Source organism: Alexandromys fortis, unplaced genomic scaffold (assembly GCF_014885135.2).
Source record: "Alexandromys fortis isolate MF-2015 unplaced genomic scaffold, M_Fortis_MF-2015_v1.1 scaffold_42, whole genome shotgun sequence".
Taxonomy (NCBI): domain Eukaryota; kingdom Metazoa; phylum Chordata; class Mammalia; order Rodentia; family Cricetidae; genus Alexandromys; species Alexandromys fortis.
Genome location: NW_026067934.1, coordinates 5,651,314 through 5,669,922, shown reverse-complemented (window position 1 = coordinate 5,669,922; position 18,609 = coordinate 5,651,314). Strand labels below are relative to the sequence as shown.

The following is an 18,609-nucleotide window of genomic DNA, read 5'->3' as shown; positions in this document are numbered from 1 at the left end:
ATACGGAGTTCAAGTACTGGATTTTTTTTTATTTTTTTTTATTTTTTTAGAAACAGCAAATGCTTACTGCATTTAACTTAGTTGATAGTGAATTTAGGGAATAAGAAATGTTAGAGGGTGCAGAGTTGCAGTTGCACAGGAGTAAATTCTAGTTCTCTGTCCCACAGCACTGTGACTAGTTAGAGAAAGCGTGTCTCAAAACTGCTGAAACACCATGTTAAATATGCTCTTCCCATGGAGGTGATTTATGTTATTTATGTTGGGGTGTGCGTGTGTGTTCTGCAGCACAGTTTCATTACATTGTCTTGGCTATCTTGGTTAGGGTTTCATTGCTGTGAAGAGACACAGTGACCACAGCAACTCTTCTAAAGGAAAACAGTTCGTTGTGGTGACTCGCTTACAGTTCAGAGGTTTAGACCGTTATTGTCATGGTGGGACATGATGGCATGCAGGCAGACATGGTGCTGGAGAGGGAACTGAGAGTTCGACATCTTGTTCAGGCAGCAGGAAATGGTCTGAGATACTGGGTGTGACTTAAGCATATATGAGACCTCAAAGTCTGCCTCCACAGTGACCTACCTCCTCCAACAGGACCATACCTACTCCAACAAAGTCACACCTCCCAATACTGCCTCTCTAAGACGTTATGGGAACCGATTCAAGTTACCACACTGGCTGACCTAGAATTTGTGATGTAGACCAAGCTGTCATTGAACCTGGAGTCACTGTCCTGCCCCTGCTTCCTAAATGGAGAGATTTTAGGAATGCCCCATCTTGTCAGCTAATTAGCCTGTTTTAATCATTCCACAATGTATACATGTGCAAGTTTATATAATTAATCTGTGTCAATTAAAAATAATTTGAAAAATTTTTTTCTTTAATGGGATATATGAAAACAAAACTGGGTTAGTTTTTTAAATTTTATTTTATGTGTCGAATGTTTTGCTTGCATGTATGTGTGTGTACCATGTACCTAGTACTCTTGGAAGTTAGAAGCAGGCAGTGGATCCTCTAACTGGAGTTATGGATGACTGTGAACTACCATGTGAGTGCTGGGAATTTAACCCAAGTCCTGTAAAATCTTAGACTGGACCATCTCTCTAGTCCTAGAAATGATTTTTTTATGGTAAATTTTTTAAAATTTGGAGATTTACTTGAAATTATTGTTTGAACATTGTTTCAAATTTGAGTATTTTAAAGATTGAGCAGTATGTATGACTAGTACAGTAAAATAATATAGATACTTAGGATAAATTAGAAGTCATATAGTCTGTTCATTAAGTTTATTCATATATGGAAACACCTACAGCTACATAATACTTGCCACTGCATGCCCGTGGAGGTCCAAAGACAACTTAATAGGCACTAATTCTCAGAGTTGAACTTGGGTTGTCGCACTTGGAGTAAGCACTTTGTCCACCATACCATCTCACTAGCCCCATTTTTTAACAGTACCTACAACAGTTATTGTGGACTAGAAACTTTACTGTATTGCGTAATTTGCCTTATTATCACTCATACGTGTGATGCTGTCAAGTTATGTTTTATTTACTGTTTATTATTCATTGTTTCAAATAATATAAAGCAACTACTTCTTTGCATGCTTTATAACTGTCAAAACTATGTTGTATTTAAATATTATATGGGAAGCTGGGTGTGGTGGTGCACACCTTTATTATTCCCAGTACAGAGGAGGCAAAGGCATGAGGATCTCTGAGTTTGAGGAGAGCCTCATCTACATAGTGAGTTCCAGGACAGCCAGAACTACAAATAGAGACCCTGTCTGAAAAATAATAAAGAAAAACCCAGTTATTTATATTTATTTATTGTTTGCGTGGCATACTCAACTGCAATTTTTTTTTTATTTGGATGTGTATATACAAATGTTTATTTGCTTTTCCCAGAGTTTAAGACTTATATTAATTTATAACTTTTCTTTTAATTGCAGAACTATACGAGTAAATGGGTCCAGTAATTGGAATGACTCCAGATAAGAGAGCTGAGACCCCCGGAGCCAAGAAGTTTGCAGGACTAAATCAGATTTATAAAATGGGAAGCTTGCCTGAAGTTGGGGATGCTGCAAGGCCAAAGGCCACTCTAGTGGGCACTGGCTCAGCAGATGACGAACTCACAAACTTGAACTGGCTCCATGAAAATAGTAATCTTCTAACAAACTTCAGGCTTGGAAGTGAAGGTTTTCCAATGGTTAGTCCATTGTATGACATAGAGGGAGATGATGTGCCGGTCTTTGGACCATCCTGCTACCAGAACCCAGAGAAAAAGTCAGCGACTTCAAAGCCCCCGTACTCCTTTAGTCTTCTCATTTATATGGCTATTGAACACTCTCCAAATAAATGTTTGCCAGTCAAGGAAATTTATAGCTGGATTCTGGACCGTTTCCCATACTTTGCCACCGCACCCACAGGCTGGAAGAATTCTGTTCGGCATAATCTGTCCCTGAATAAATGTTTTCAGAAAGTGGAAAGGAGCCATGGCAAGGTCAGTAATGATAAACATCACTCTGTGCGATGGGGGAATTGATACAGGTCCATGAGATGGGAAACCAAGGGATGCAAGGCCCAGTTAGGTTAGTTTGAGATTAATTATCTTCATCATTTGCTTTAATTTATGATGCTTTAAAATGTCTTGGTGTTGAGAGAAACTTATTCTTTTAAATGAGCCTTCCTCATCCCATTATCCACCCCTCACCCCACCAGGAGTTGAAACTATGCTATGTTAGGTAAGCACTCCACCGCACGGTATCCCCAGACTGCCTGAGTTGTTTTTGTTTGTTCCTTTCTTTTTTGAGGGTGTATATGTCTCATTTTAAAAAGATTTTATTTTTAATTGTGCATGTTTCTGGGTTTGTGCATGAGTATAGTGTCTTCAGAAGTCACAGCAGGGTATTGAATTCCCTAGAGCTAGAGTTACAGGCATTTGCGAAATGCCTAATGTGGGTGCTAGGAACTGGACTTGAGTTCTTTGGAAGGGGCAACCATGCTTTTAACCACTGATTCATCTCTCGAGTCCCATGGAGTAGATCCCCTTTAATTTCTACAACTATATCAGTATATATATGTCCTTTTTATTCCGTTTAACAATCTATTTCATAAAGTATAGCTCATTTATATTAAATAATATGACAGGTATTTTAATTTGCTTTTTTCTCTGTTGTAATTTTTAATACTTACTTTAAAAATTTGCTTTTAAAAATATAGATTTTCTGTAGATATAGAAGGTATATAACAGCACTGGTATATTCTGTGTGAGTGAGAAAGGGAGACAGGCAGAGTGGAAAGAAACACTGAACTTGAAGGTTAGTGAATGTCATAGTAAGTTACTTGCCCTTCAGTTCTGAGGTCAGAACAAGGCTATGATAAGGTTTTCCTTTATTTCATTTGTGATATGTACATTGTTGTCCTGAACATGTCTCTATTTAAGGAGGGTCACACTTAGTACTGCATTTGGATATAATTTCTTTCGTGGGGGGGGGCAGGATTTATTTATTATGTATGTATACAGTGTTCTGTCTGCTTGTGTGCCTGCAGGCCAGAAGAGGGCTCCAGGTCTTGTTACTGATGGTTGCAAGCTGCCATGTGCTTGCTGGAAATTGAACTCAGAACCTCTGGAAGAGCAGTCAGTGCTCTTAACCTCTGAGCCATCTCTCCAGCCATAAAGTTTCAATAAAGATGCAGTTTTGAGCAGTCTTAACACTTGCCTCAACACTTGTCTGAGTCTGCTGATTTGGTTTGACATTGTGTTGTAAGGTAAAACTAGCTTTAGGAATTCATTTTCCTTGATTTAGAGAATTCATACTTGCTTAGATTGGTTTGCTTTACTCTTAACTTTTTAAACATTTTTTAAAATTCTTTTCACTGTCTTTTTAGTTTAGTTGTTTTTTGGGTAATTTCCTCATTCCCAGGGCTTCACTTAGCATCTGGATGCTAATGACTCTTAAGTTTGTCTCCTAAAGGCCAGACCTAATTTGCAACTAATTGTTTAATTTAGAGTTATATCTGATGGAATTTATATAAGTTGGGCTTTATGTCTTCCTTCTCTAGGATTCAAGATTCTAAACTTGATGTTTGTTCTTTATGGTGTTTAGTTACTTGGATATAAAACTTGAAAGGGGTTTATATATTATCCTGAGGAACTCTCTTGTTTCATAACCAGCACATTGAGACCAGCTAGGTGTTCATTTGACCATGACCTGCAAAAACCAAGGTTAGAATATAGGAAATAAAATACCTATAAATTTTCAAGGGTCCTAGTTTATTTCTCATCAGTTAAAATGTACATATGTGTATATATGCATATGTATATTTATACTTTACATATATTTAGATGTGTGTATTTATATAGATGGTAAAAATAGCTTTAGAAATATATTTTTGTTGATTTGCATAATATATAATACCATGTTCATAGTTGCCTGAATTCTTTTTCTTTACCATTCATTAACTGTTTTGTTTTTGATTTTTGAGAGGAGGGGGATGGTATTTCAAGACAGGGTTTCTGTGTGGAGCTGGTTGTCCTAGAACTTACTCTGTAGACCAGGCTGTTCTTGAACTCAAAGATCCACCTGCCTCTGCTTCCCAAGTGCTGGTTTGTTGTTGTTTTGGTTTTTGTTTTACTTTTTCATTGTTGTCATATTATTAGTTTTGTGTTTTAGGATAATCTTATTTATATATGTATATATATATGTATATATACATATATGTATATATATATAATTCGCAGAGAGAAAGGGGGGGGAGTCAGCATGAATAATTTGAATCAGATGTTCAAGAGCCAGGTATGTAACTTCATGAAGTTAGCGTCATGTCACCATGAATCGTACACTATGGGACATTAATAACATTATAACTCACAGGGATAGAGAGATTTCTGAGACATTAAGAACATTTGTGCTTTTCTAGAGGACCAGAGTGCAGCTCACAACCATCACTAACTCAAGCTCTAGGAGATCTGACACCCTCTTCTAGCCTGTGTAAGCACACACCTGGCATGGCCACACATACACAAATACATAAATAGTAAATCTTCAAACAAAAAAAAAATTCTTAGAATAGTTTTCAGAGATAGCTCAATTTGATCTCTTTTTGATGCTTTTTAAAAAGATTACTCCATGAACTGCACACACACACACACACACATATTTTACACTAGCTATTCCAATATATTGTGATCTTTATCTTATGCCATCTACATATATTTTCCTGTTCTCTGTGGAGAAACCACTTCCTCACAGCCCAGCTCAGGAGCTCTCCCTTAGGCACTTGCCGCCTTGGTATATCTATTCTGGGCTCCTGTCCTTTTGTTTTTTTCTGTAGTACATATTGAAGGGACTGGTATTCGGCCCAAAGGAGATTTCTTTGCCTCAGAGTGGCAAAGTGCAGGGGATAAAAGACAAAGACAGGAAATAGAGCATGAGGGAGAAAGGGAAGGAACAAGGGAGAGGGGGAAGGGATATTTGTCCTGGAGGGACAAAGGACTGTGTTTGGATAGAGAGGGGAAAGATGGGACACATAAGCAAATGATTGGCAGTTTATAAAGGTAAAAGGGGAAATCCCATGTTAGGACGAGGTGTTTAATTTTGATTGGACAGGTCAATTAGGGTAGCCAAAGGCTTTTGATTGTTGGGCCTCAATACTTTGATAGGTGGATTTAGTAGCCAGCCTCAGGAGGAGGAAGTGGACAAGTAAAGGGAGTAAACCTTGGTGGCTACCTTTAGGAATGCAGTCTAGAGGTTTTAGCGGGGCAGAGGGAATCAGAGAAGGACAAGGCCTGCCAGAGCCATGTTTATCATACTTGGGCTGTCCAGGGTCCCTTCACATCTTATATCATAGCTGTGCGCACGTTTTTGTATCCTACCAGAGTGGGTATAAACTCTCTATGATCAAGAAACTTAGTGCACTAATCACTTACAGATTTATCTACCTACTTATCCCTTGTCTAACACAGTGGTTGGTAACAGGGGCCCTGAGTCAACCAATTTTCAACCATATTAAAATCCAGTCTCTCAGCAGTCAAAAAATTTAAAGACAACACAACAACATACAGATCCAGACTTTCTGTATTTTCAACCTTTACATGGCTTTCTGAAATTACTCCCTTTTTTAGAACTTTATTTAATTTTAAAACTATTTTTTAATCTAACGCAGTACATATTCTTTCTCTTCTCTCTCCCAAGCCTTTGTACATTTAAAAATACACTGTAACCCATTTAGGGTTTTTTCTATCTGAATCTGTCTTTATTGTGTATCTGTGTTCTATCTGCATGAGCAAAGCTGCAGACCTGTTGTGCAGTGTGTTGGCAGAGCTTGCACTGGCTGCTTAAGCTTGCAGACAGCGACTGGGAGATGTGCAGTGGCCAGTGTGAGACTGCAGGAACCTGCCGCACTGCTTAGCTCATGGCGGTTGGTGGCTGCCTCCATCTCACAGGCAGCTGTTTGAAGATGGCGTAGACAGATGCATCTCTGCACTGCAGCTGGCCTGAGACTGCAAGACTAGGAAGCTGCATTTGTCTTTTTCTGTGCATTTAGAACTTTTTTTTTTAATTTATTATGTATACAATATTCTGTCTGTGTATATGCCTGCAGGCCAGAAGAGGGCGCCAGACCTCATTACAGATGGTTGTGAGCCACCATGTGGTTGCTGGGAATTGAACTCAGGACCTTTGGAAGAGCAGGCAATGCTCTTAACCACTGAGCCATCTCTCCAGCCCCCTAGAACTTTTTTCAAAACTTTCTCAGGCTCTATGTGGACATTCATCTCCTGTCCCTCTGGCTGGCTGCAGTTTCCAGACTCCACCCTTCTTCCCAGCATCCTCCTCATCTGGCTCTCCTGCCTAACCTTATTCTGTTCAGCTTTTAGCCAGTCAGCTTCTTTATTAAACCAATCACAGTGACATTTATTCATACAGTGTAAAGGAACATTCCATAGCACTTAAGGTAAACATTTTTTGCTTTCTTGTTTGATTTTTATATAATGAGCTTGCTTATCCTCTCTCCCTCTTTTCCTCCCTTCTTCCCTCTCTCCAGATAGGGTTTCATGTAGCCCAGTTGGGCTCAACAAACTCACTGTGTAGCTGAGGATGCTGTCCTAGTTACTTTTAAATTGCTGTGATAAGATACCACGACCAAGAGAACTTACAGGAGAAATGTTTACCCATCATGGTAGGGAATGACCGCAAACAGCCAGGTGTGATGCTGAAGTAGTCGTTAAAGGACACAAATGTAGCAAGAATAATAAAAACCCAGACACAGAGTTGGAGTTCAGGTTGAAGATCAGAAAAGCAAAGCAGCCAACCACGAGAGAGACTTTTTACCTCTACCAAATCTTTAGACTGAAAGGGCAAGATCCTGTCTCCACAAATGCTCAGACTCCACACTCCAGTGAGTCCTGTCTCTTCCCCTTTATATTCCTGTCTCTGCCCAGCCATATTGCTCCTGTTTCCACCTTCCTAGTGCTAGGGTTAAAGATATGAACCACCACCACCTGGATCTCTTTCTGGATTGATTTTTGTGTAGCCCAAGGTAGCCTTGAAGTCACAGATACCGGCTCTTGAGCCCTGGGATTTAAGGTCTGTACTACCAGTCCCTGGCCTCTAGTGGTTTAGCTTTGCATTCTGATCTTCAGGCAAGCTTTATTTTTTAAAATACAAATAAAATATCACTATACACAAATATGAGGCAGAAAGCTGAGAATGGCATGAACTTTTGAAACCTAAAAACCCATCCCCAGTGACACATTTCCTTCAACAAGGCTATATCTCCTGATCCTTCCCAAATAGTTTCACTACTGGGGACCATGTATTTAAAAATAGGAGCTTGGGGAGACTTTTCTCATTCAAATCACCACAATGGCATGGAAGTCATTAAAGATTTCCTTTTATTTTTTTAGATTTTAAAACTGAGTTTTTAAATTTAAATCATGGCTGATCTCGAACTTACTCTTTAAGGTCCAAGAAGAAAGCAGACTCAGGACTCAAGTAGTGCGCAAGAACAGAGTGTTTATTTACCAGCTTATGCGGGGTTGGAGACAACCCCGAGAGGAATGTGCAGGCTCCTTTTAAGCATAGCTAGGGGAATTTTAGGAACAGTTAGGTCATCTCAAGCATAATTGGTTAAGCAGGCAGCAGTTACATTAGTATATTTTTAATTGACTGAGGTTTTATCCATGGATCTACTTGGGTACATTTGAAGGGGATTGCAGGAATTGTCCTTGACATTGTGGGACTGACTCAGGCCTTGTTTGTGCTCTTTCCCTGGTCCCTGAATGTAAAGGTGTTTGTTTAATAGTCCTTTGTTTTTTAAAATAGAGACTGAAACGGTAGACCCAGCTTGTAAAATGGAGGAAGTTTAGATCTCTCAACTATATAGATCAGGATGGTCTGGAACTCAACAGAAATCTGTCTACTTTTGCCTCCTGGGTGTGCTACCACCGCCCAGACTGTTTTGTTTTATGTGTATGTCAGTAAATGCCTATGTGTATTGTGAAGGTCGCTTGTTTGTTCCCGGCTGCTCAGCCCCAAAATAATCACACAGAAATCATATTGTTTGCAGTACTGTTTGGCCAATAGCTTACGCGTGTTTCTGGCTAACTCATATATAAAATTAACCCATCTCCATTAGTTTTTGTATCACCACGAAGCTGTGGCTTATCAGGTAAAGGATAAAGTTCTGGTGTCTGTCTCCAGCAGGGCTATGCGGCTTCTCACTTGACTCTGCCTTCTTTCTGCCAGCATTCAGTTTCGTTTTCCCCACCTAGCTCCGTTCTGCCCTGCTCTGCTATAGGCTCAAAGCAGTTTCTTTATTAACCAATAGTATTCACAGCATGCAGAGGGGAATCCTACATCAAGTATGTGTGCACTATATGCATGTAGGAGCCTACTTAGACCAGAAGGCATTAAATGCCTGGAACTGGAGTTAAAGTGGTTATAACCCACCATGCAGATGCTGGGAAGTGAACCTAGGTCCTCTGCTCTTAACCTCTCTTCCAACTCTCAGTCCCAAGCTTGAACTCCTGATCTTGATCTGCCTGCCTGTTTCCTCAAGTATTTCAGGCCTATGCTGCCACACCTGCTAATCTGAGCAATTGCAAAGTTCAGAGAAAGAAGTAAGGAGTTGAGAGCTAGAGAATGGGAAAGGATATTATCTCCCGTTTAGGTAGAATTTGAGAAAGAGAATTATCTGTCCCGGAAAAAACAAGACAAAAATTGTAACACTAGAGCACAATTGGCATGTTATCTATCACAAGTAAGAGAGAGAAAAAGCAGTGAGTACAGATACCACCAAAGTCCAACTTGGTGACCACTGATTTTTATGTGAGTGTGTGAGGGGGAGCAGAGATGAGTCAAAAACATCTGCATCACCAAAGCCCAATCCAGCACAGGTGACAGCTTACAAAACTGGGAACCTGGAACACACTGCCCAACCTGCAGGCTGCTCAACAGCTTGAGGAATGTCCTTTCTAGGTGGCTCAGTTGGTCTACACCTGTTCAAGGAAGAAGCTCAGTTGGTCTCTGCTGCTTTCATTTGGTTCTTAACTTTCAAGGTCTCTGCTTCTTCTAGCTGTGGGGCTTGTTTCAAGGTCTTTGTCACTCACCTAAGAAGAGTGACTCTTGGAATTCTTTGTTTACTCTGGGAGGGAAGGACCTAGTAACTTTGTTTCGTGAACTTCCTGAAGGTGTTTTGGGTTGTTTACCTTCTGCTTGAACTTCCTTGCGGGATAGAATGTTTCAACCCCAGAGGAAATTGCTTGATGTTGATGAATTCTTGCAGGACACTGCTTAATAGTTGGAGATTTAGGAGCATTATTATGTTCAGGGGCAGAGGAAAAGCACCAGTGGACTTATTTATTGACCCAGGCAGATCTTAATGTAGCTCAGGCTGGCCTCTACTGGAACCTGATATGCAACTAAGCATTTGAACTCATGATGTTCCTGCCCCCCCCCCCCCCCCCCCCCCCCCCCCCCCCCCCCCGCTCAAGTAAAGTTTTTCATCACCACACCTCAGTGGTGTAGTGGGAGGCTGCTTGTTGGTTCCCAGCTAGTTTAAACTCGAAATAATCACACAGAAACTGTATTAATTAAAGCGTTGCTTGGTCCATTAGCTCTAGGTTCAATTTGACTAACTCTTCATATTAATTTAACCCATTTCTATTAATCTGTGTATTGCCACGTGGCAATACACACTTGTAAAGTTTTTGCATGTCTGACTCTGGCCATGACTCCATGGTGTCTTTCTGACTCCGCCCTTCTTTCCCCCAGCATTCAGCTTAGCTTTCCCTACCTACCTAAGTTCTGCCTTGCTATAGGTCCAAAGAAGTGTCTTTATTCATTAATGCTAATCACAGCACACAGAGGAGACTCCCACATCACAGTGGTATTTGTTTTGTTTAAATTTATGAACCCTTTTGAGTCAGTACATCAGAATGTATTTTCCCGTGCATCTGTGGAAGACAAGTCCGCTGTACTTTCATAAAGTTGGAAGTTGGTTTTGGTCCTTGAGTGAATGTTATCTAGAGATGGCAGTTCTCCCCACAGAACGCAAGGCCTGCTTTCTGTTCCTTTGTATTATATTCTTCATACCACTTCAGAAAAATCAGATCTAAAGAAAGGGTTAAATCTATTCTCCTGATCTGGGGATCAAACTCAAAGCCCTTGCATATGCTTGGCAATTGTTTGCCACTGAGCTACTTTCCTAGTCAGCATCCAAATCTTATGTTTTTCTGAATTTTTATTAAATATAAGCGAACGTTATGACTGAAACTTTAGTCTGTAAACAGAATTAAATTTTGCCTAGTTCAATTTTGCCTAGTGCAGTTTTAATGTTTTGTAATTTGGTGATTCTACAGCTATATGAAAAGATCTGACAAGGCAGACCTTTTAATATATAAGGCAAGAACATAACATTTCAGAAATAGTAATATTATTTTCTCAGAACTTATTATTTAAAACTTTTATTAAGATGAATCTTTGCAATTTAGCCCTTAATATATTCCTTTCTACAAAACCTTCAGTGGTTTTTCAATCAGTCTTAAAGTTTAAAAATTAATGATGGTAAATGAGAGAATGAATATTTTCTGTTTTCAGCATCCAGACACTTTGTTTCTTACAGACAAATTTCATTTTAGAGCAATATTTCTAAAACTTTTATCATTTGTGCCTCATCATTTAAGTAAATTTTAAGTGAGATTTAGTCAGAAATTCTTTTTGTAGACTCTAAAATATAAATGAGCAAATTCATAGTTTGTCTCTTGTTACTGATGGCTGGTGAACAGACCAGTGGAAGGAAGTGGTGCCATGGCAACATAAGCAGACTGTTATTTGAAACTACTGAAACTGCAAATTCTCAGTTTTACAGTTTGGTGCTTCAAGGAAATAGCTTTTTCTACTGTGATCAAAAACAATTTTCAGACTTTCTACTGTAGAATTTGAAAACAAGACTTTAAACAGTTTGCAGGAGATATCCATGGAATATCAAGGTAGAACATGGGTAGTTATTGATGGAATTGTCTTGGTCAATGTAAGAAAAATTATTTGTGTATATGAAACCTAATTGGAACAAAGGATGTGTGTTGACAGTTGTATTTCCCAGTTGTCAAAACATATCCATCATTTTTCTAAATGACTGAACAAAACTCTAAGTTGGTTTTTATCACTTAGTCTAAAAATGCATTTGCATGCAAATCTTAACATTTCTTGGAAAAACTTGTCAGTTGCTTGGGTTTTTTGTTATTTTTGTTTGTTAGTTTTTGAGACACTGTGCGTGTGTAAATAAATTATATAGTGCTGTCTGGAACAGAACTCATTATATAGACCAGGCTGGCCTCGAACTTGAGACAATCCTGCCTTTGCCTCGCGGGTACTTGAATTACTCCACCTGGCCTCAGTTCTTCCTCTTTTTTGTGGTGCCTTGACAGAGATGACTCTCCTGATCATTCCTCCCTATGTGACTGTTGTAAGAGACACATCAGTTCTCCTTCTGCATGTCTCAGTTGCTCAGTTGTCAGGGTGTTTTAAACTGCCCTGTTATGAGTGCATGGACTTCTCTGTAGATAAGAAGCTTTTTCCCTTAAGTTAGTTTTGGCCCCTACTACTTATTACCTAAACCTTTTTGAAATTTACTTTTGTTCTTATTAGGGTTTTGTTGTTGCTGGTGCTGCTGTTGTTGTTTGAGACAGTGTCTTTCAGTATAGCATTGGCTGTTCTGGAACTCACTCTGTAGACCAGGCTGGCCTTGAACTCATAGAGATCCACCTGCCTCTGCCTCCCAAGTGCTAAGATTAAAGTGTGCCACCACTGCCCAGCTCAGTTGTTTGGTATCATTAATCCCCTTCCCCTAGCATTCAGCAAATACCCTATGGCAATTTCAGAATATCCAGTTAATGTTCATTTATTTTGAACTGTGTTACTTGGCTATAAGTTATTTTATTGAATCCCATTATAACTCACTTGGATCTTTGATTTTCTTTGTGGGTAAAATGTGAAATGTCTTTGACTCTCACATTGTTCTATCTCGTTTCACATAATCATAATAAGTAGCAATAAATATCTTGGGCTTTTAAGTTTTTTTTTTTTTAATTTCATACTGTATGTGTGAATGTGTGTGTGTGTGTGTGTGTGTGTGTGTGTGTGTGTGTGCGCGCGAGTACCAGCAGAGGTCAACAAGTGCACAGATCCCCCGGAACTGCAGTAATGTGTAGTTGTGAGCCCTCTAGTATGGATGCTGAGAACCAAACTTGGGATTATTGCATGTACAGTGCAGTATATTATGAACTGCTGAGCCATCTCCAGCTGCAAGTCTTATATTTTAAACTGTGGAACAATATTTTTTGATCATGCCACTCTATAAAAATGACACAGTACTCAAAGATAAACAGATCTCATTAGTAGACTAATTTTGCGAGAAAGAGGTTAGGGAATGGAAGCAATGTGGAGATAATCACATTAAACCTTACATCATATAAGTTTTTTTTAATATTTATTTATTTATTTATTATGTATACAATATTCTGTCTTGTGTGTATGCCTGCAGACCAGAAGCGGGCACCAGACCCCATTACAGATGGTTGTGAGCCACCATGTGGTTGCTGGGAATTGAACTCAGGACCTTTAGAAGAGCAGGCAATGCTCTTAACCTCTGAGCCATCTCTCCAGCCCCATCATATAAGATTTTATACAAGGAAGGGTTAGGGGAAAAGAAATGAGTAAGTTTGTTTTCCAAAGAGTTATTAATGTAGTTAGTTGTAAAGTACAACTTAAATTTTAAGATTTTTTGCAATATGAAAAGCATAGGCTCAGTGAGATGGCTTGGAAGGTAAAGGCTCTACTTACTGCTGAGCCTGAGGGTCCTGGATTTTGATTCACTCAGGAAAAGGAAAGGACTGATTCCTTCAAGTTCTCCTATCCGCACTCATGGCTTGTCTTTCTCCCCATAAATGAATAAGTTTAAGCTTTATAGAAGCTTGGGTGTAAATAAGTTTTAACCTCTCTCATCTTGTGGTTAGAGTAAACTCTGTATTTCATGGTGAGTGCAATGAGTCATGTATAACAGACTCATGTCCACTTGAGGGGTATGGGGAAGTAGGTGTGAGTATTGCAGCGAGTGGATCAGCATCTAGCAGCAGGCACAGAGGTAACTGCTGCATCTCCAGCCTTCACTTCAGCCTTGGCATGAAGTGGGAGGTTCCCCCATATTCTTACTCAGAGGAGTCTGATAAACTGATACATAAAAGTTCAGGATTTAATTCTTCCACACTTTTTTCTAGGTTAATGGAAAAGGTTCCTTATGGTGTGTTGATCCAGAATATAAGCCCAATCTTATACAGGCCTTGAAGAAGCAACCTTTTTCCTCTCCACAGAGGTAAGCACTTTCTGTGTGATTTAGATTTATTGTGTGAAATGGAGAAAACAAGTCGTACGGACTTGTTTTATTTGTGTATTTATTAATTGTATAGAGAAGTATTTACAGGTAACATTAACCTAAGGTATTTTCCTCTTGGTTAATTTCTTTTTTTCTAGGAAATGAAATGTTGTGAGTTATTTGATTGTACTGTGTAAAGAGGCCACTGTGGTTGGTTAAATTTATTTAAAAAAAAAAAACAAACAAAAAAAAAAAACAGCCAGTAGCTAGGAAGGAGGTATAGGCAAGATTTTCAGACAGAGTGCCCTGGATGTCGTGGAGGAGGAGAGGTAAAAGCCATGAGCCACGTGGCAGCGTGTAGATAAATAGAAGTGGGTTAAGTTATACAAACTGGTTAGAAACAAGTCTAGGCTATCGGCTGAACTTTCATAATTAATAAGTTGTTGTTAGTTATAAAATAAATGTTGTTATTTGGGAGCTGGCTGGTGAGACAGAAAGACAGCCAGTATATTCCAGTATAATAAAAACTCAGGAGTCAGAAATTTAGATAAACCTGATAAATCTAAAGACAGATCAGAGTCAGTTGATTGACCCTCTCTCCTTCGGAAATTCCTTGAAAATCCTCTCTTCTCTCTTCCTGTCCTCTCTAGCAGACCCTTCAGTCCTCCAAGAAATCAATGGCTAATCCTGGTCAGTCAGTTGCTGACTCTGTTCTTTGATTCAAGATGACCTTATTGGCACGGTGAAATGCCTGTATGCACAATTCTCCCACAACAATAAAATGCTAGATGGTTGAATATAAGTTCTCAGAAATAAAGTCAGTGCAATATAAGTAAGCTAAATAAATTACATGACTTCAGTTGCAAAAAAAGACTCATTTTAATTGTTTGCATGCTGATAATGACTTAATAAATTAAATGCATATTTAAATTTTTAAAATAAGATGATTCACAGTTTATAATCATAGCATTTTTGATACACCATTTAAAGTTTCTTTTTCCTATTTATTTTGTTTTTCTTTGTTTCATCTTGGTGAAATGTGTCTCATGTTGTTTTAGTGATCCATTGCTGTGAAGAGACACCATGACCAAGGCAACTCTTATAAAAGAAAACATTTAATTGGGGGCTTCTAGTTTCTGAGGATTAGTCCATTATCATGGCAAGAAGCGTGGCACTGGAGCAGTAGCTGAGATCTTTACATCCCTATCCACAGGCAGCAGGCAGAGAGAGAAAGACTGGGCTTGGAATGGACTTTTGAAATTTAAACAAGTACACATCTACTCCAAGAAGGACAGACCTCCTAATCCTTTCCAAATAGTTCCAGTTAGTTCTGCACTGGGAACAAAATGTGCAAGTGTCTGAGCTCATCGGAGTGCTGTGGGACCATGCTTGCCCTCCTATCTGCTTGAAGTTGATGATTCTCCTCCAAAATACTTCATATTTAAAAACTGAAGTTTAAAATTTTAAATGTTTGTCAAGTAAAATAGTGCTTTGCAGGTTTTTATGTTGTTGTTTTCTGGAAAATGTTGTTATAATGTATTTCCTTACAGCTTCCCCTGGCTTTAGTTTTTCTCATTTTGTTAAATCTGGACATTATATTATCTCTCCAAATCTGATTTTAAATCTTCTTTCTAAGGAAACCTTAAAGAATCTTATAATTCTATGATGTATATTTATTTGTATTGCAGTTTGCCTTATTAAGATAAATCTTAGGAGGTAGTCTTTGTTGCTTAATTTATTTTCAAAAGTCTGAAAGGTTATTAATTTTCAAATACACACCTAGGGAGAAAATTAAAATCTTACTGCAACAAATTCAGAATTTCCCATTGTAATTCATTTAAATTCTTAGGTAATACTGGTGCTTATGATATATTCTATTTAAATAGTAATTTAGAGCTAAAGGAACTGTCTGTAATGTTGGCGAATGTGACCCACTTCACTGTGCTCTTGACCAAGGGCAGCGTGGAGGGCACAAGTCACCTCTCATGTATCTTCATGGACTCACGTTTAGATCTTTGCTTATCGTAGCTCTAGGTGTGAAAAGTAATTTTGCAAGGTTTTTTTAAAGAGTAAATAAGAGCATGATAGTTATCAATTGTTGACTTTAAAACTTTAATGAAATGAAAACATTTTGTTCCATTTTGCTGATTTCCTTCTGACACATTTTTGTGTGACCCTTCTACAATTTGTAAGTCTGGGAAAAAGAATAAGGTATATGAAAAAGCTGAATAGGAAATAAACTTTTAATTTCACTTAAAATATTTTTCTCTACTATCACAAATAGAGGCCCCCCCCCAAAAAAAGTTTTACTTTTTGCACTAAAAAACACCCTGGAAATTTAACTTTGTGTCATTATTATATAGAATTTTTCTTAAGTACTTGTTTTGATAAATTCTTAGTGTTAAACTATTAGTATTATATGAAATTTTAAAATATATTGTTCAGGGCATTTAAAATACATTATTATGTAACCAGTACAAAAATACTATATGAGAAATGTAATTGTTTCTGTTTTTGAAGAAATTAAGAGATAATTGTTTTAACAGTAACAGAATAACTGTTTTTAGTCTTGACCCCGTGCACTTCAGCAGCTCTTTCTGAACTGAGTGCTATAAGCAAAGAGAACAAGGAGAACTTGACTGTTGTGGTTTTGTGGTGCATTCTAGTTGTGCCTGTGACTTGGTTCTGTAGAAGCAAGTAAGCACATCTGTCTTCCTCCCTGTTTTTTAGTGGTTCTTTATCACCTCACTACCTGAGCTCTGTTCTCAAGCAAAGTCAAGTGCAAACTCTTAAAGGTATGTATGAAAATCATTCAAAGTCACCATTTACCAACATTTGGTGTAATGTATATGTACTTGTTTTTTAGTAACTCATGATGTATAGGCATTTTATCTTCCTCTTCATTTATCTTTATGTTACTTTATATTTTTTCTTGAAAGTAGAATTTAATTTCTTAGTTATATCATTGGAGTTACTTCTGTGTGTTATTATGTGTCCCATTGTAACTTTACATTTATGAAATAGTTGAAAAGAAACTATCAATAATATTTTGAGGCAGAATGTCACGTAGTAGTAGAGTTAGCTGCACAGAGACCTGCATGTTACTCCTTTGGTTTTTGCCTCCTGGTTTGTAAATTACAAAATACTTGTTACAGTTGTTAAAAGAATTTTGCCATCCCTTAGATTAGGATGCAGTTCCAAATATTTTTATAGGTTATAGCTGAAAAACTTTAACTTAGACTAATAAGTTGACTTCTTTTAAAGGAAGCTACACACACACACACACACACACACTTAATTTTTATGGCATTTTTTATACTTTAGTGGTTTGGGGTTAATCTTCCCTTACCAACATTCTATCCGCCTTGGTCCCCATTCCCACCTAAACTCTTCCATCCTCAGTGTTCCCCCTTCTCTCTTTCCCTTTCTCCTTCCCTCCCTTCTTCCCTTCTTCCTTCCTTCTTTCCTTCCTCACTTTGGCTCGCTCTGGCTGGCCTGGAACTCTATATAGACCAGGCTAGCCTCAAACTCATTGAGACCCAACAGCTTCTGCCTCCCAAGTTTTGGGATTTTTGCCACCACACCCTGCTCATCCACTTTTTATGTCAGTATCACTTGTGTTTATTACCCCCTTTCCATGGATTCCGTACCAGTGTCCAGCGTCTGCATTCACAGAGACACATATGTGAAAATACGAAGCTAAGCTCTGTGTATGGGCGTGAACATGCTCTGTCATCTTTCTCAGCCTGGGTTCCTGCAGTATTTCCACTTCCATCCATTTCCTCAAGTTGTGTAATTGTGTTTTCCTTTTCTGCTGAGTTGTATATGTACCACATTTTCATTAGCCATTCATGCTGGTAGACATCTAGCTGATCGTATCTCTTTGCTGTTGCGAATACAGCAGGCGTGAACATAGATGTACACGTTTCTCAGTAGTAAAGCATGGAGGCCTGCATATACCCAGGAGTGTAATAGCTGGGTCATAGCAGTTTCTGTCTTTAGTCTTTTGGAAATTTCCACACTGATTTCCAGAGTAGCTGCAGGAGTTGATACTCTTAACCCACAGTAAATAATGGTTATGCTTTCTCCGCGCCCACCAGCATTTGTTGTCACTTGTTTTCACAGCCGCTCTGACGTTGGCAAGATGGAATCTCCCAGTTTCTTTGTTTGTTTGTTTGTTTGTGTTAAATGGGGTTTCATATAGCCCAGCTGGCCTTTTAACTTGCTATGTAGTTAAGGATGACTTTGAACTTCTGATCTTTCTCCTTCCACCTCCAAAGTACTGGAGTGAGAGGCATGCACCATGCCAAGTTTATATTGCGCTGAGGATCAAACCAGGGCTTCATTTGTGCTAGGCAACTACTGTAGCTGTGAACTGGATTCCCAGCCGTCTGTGGCTCAGTTTTTTATTTGGTTGTTCGTTACTTTTTGTTTTGTTTTGTTTTAGTTTTTTTTGGATATACTAGGAATGAATTCTCTGTCATATGTGACTGGGAAAACAACTCTTCCACCCTGTAAGCTGTCTTCTTCACTCAGAGTCAATTGCCTTATCTGCTATGCAGAGAGATGCTGTGTAATTTCGAGAGCTCTCATTTGTCGATTGTTGGTCTTCCTTCCTTTGTGACTGGAGTCTCTTCAGAAAGACCTTACCTCTGCTTGTATCTCCAAGTGTTTGCCGTAATCTTTCCTCTAGCAGCTTCAGAATTAAGGGAATTCTTTTCTATGTTTATTGTTCTTG

The 18,609-nt window shown here is 38.6% G+C and overlaps 1 protein-coding gene across 5 annotated transcripts in view; it reads left to right on the top strand.

Moving 5' to 3' along the window:
• Foxn2 (forkhead box N2) overlaps nt 1–18,609 on the top strand; it is a 49,753-nt gene that overhangs the window by 20,489 nt on the left and 10,655 nt on the right. For all 5 annotated transcript variants that reach the window (XM_050146102.1, XM_050146106.1, XM_050146103.1 and 2 more), the window contains 3 exons: nt 1,949–2,499; nt 13,777–13,871; nt 16,602–16,666. In XM_050146102.1, the coding sequence (XP_050002059.1) occupies nt 1,963–2,499; nt 13,777–13,871; nt 16,602–16,666 (697 nt within the window). In that variant the 5' untranslated portion in view covers nt 1,949–1,962. The remainder of the gene's footprint in view (nt 1–1,948; nt 2,500–13,776; nt 13,872–16,601; nt 16,667–18,609) is intronic.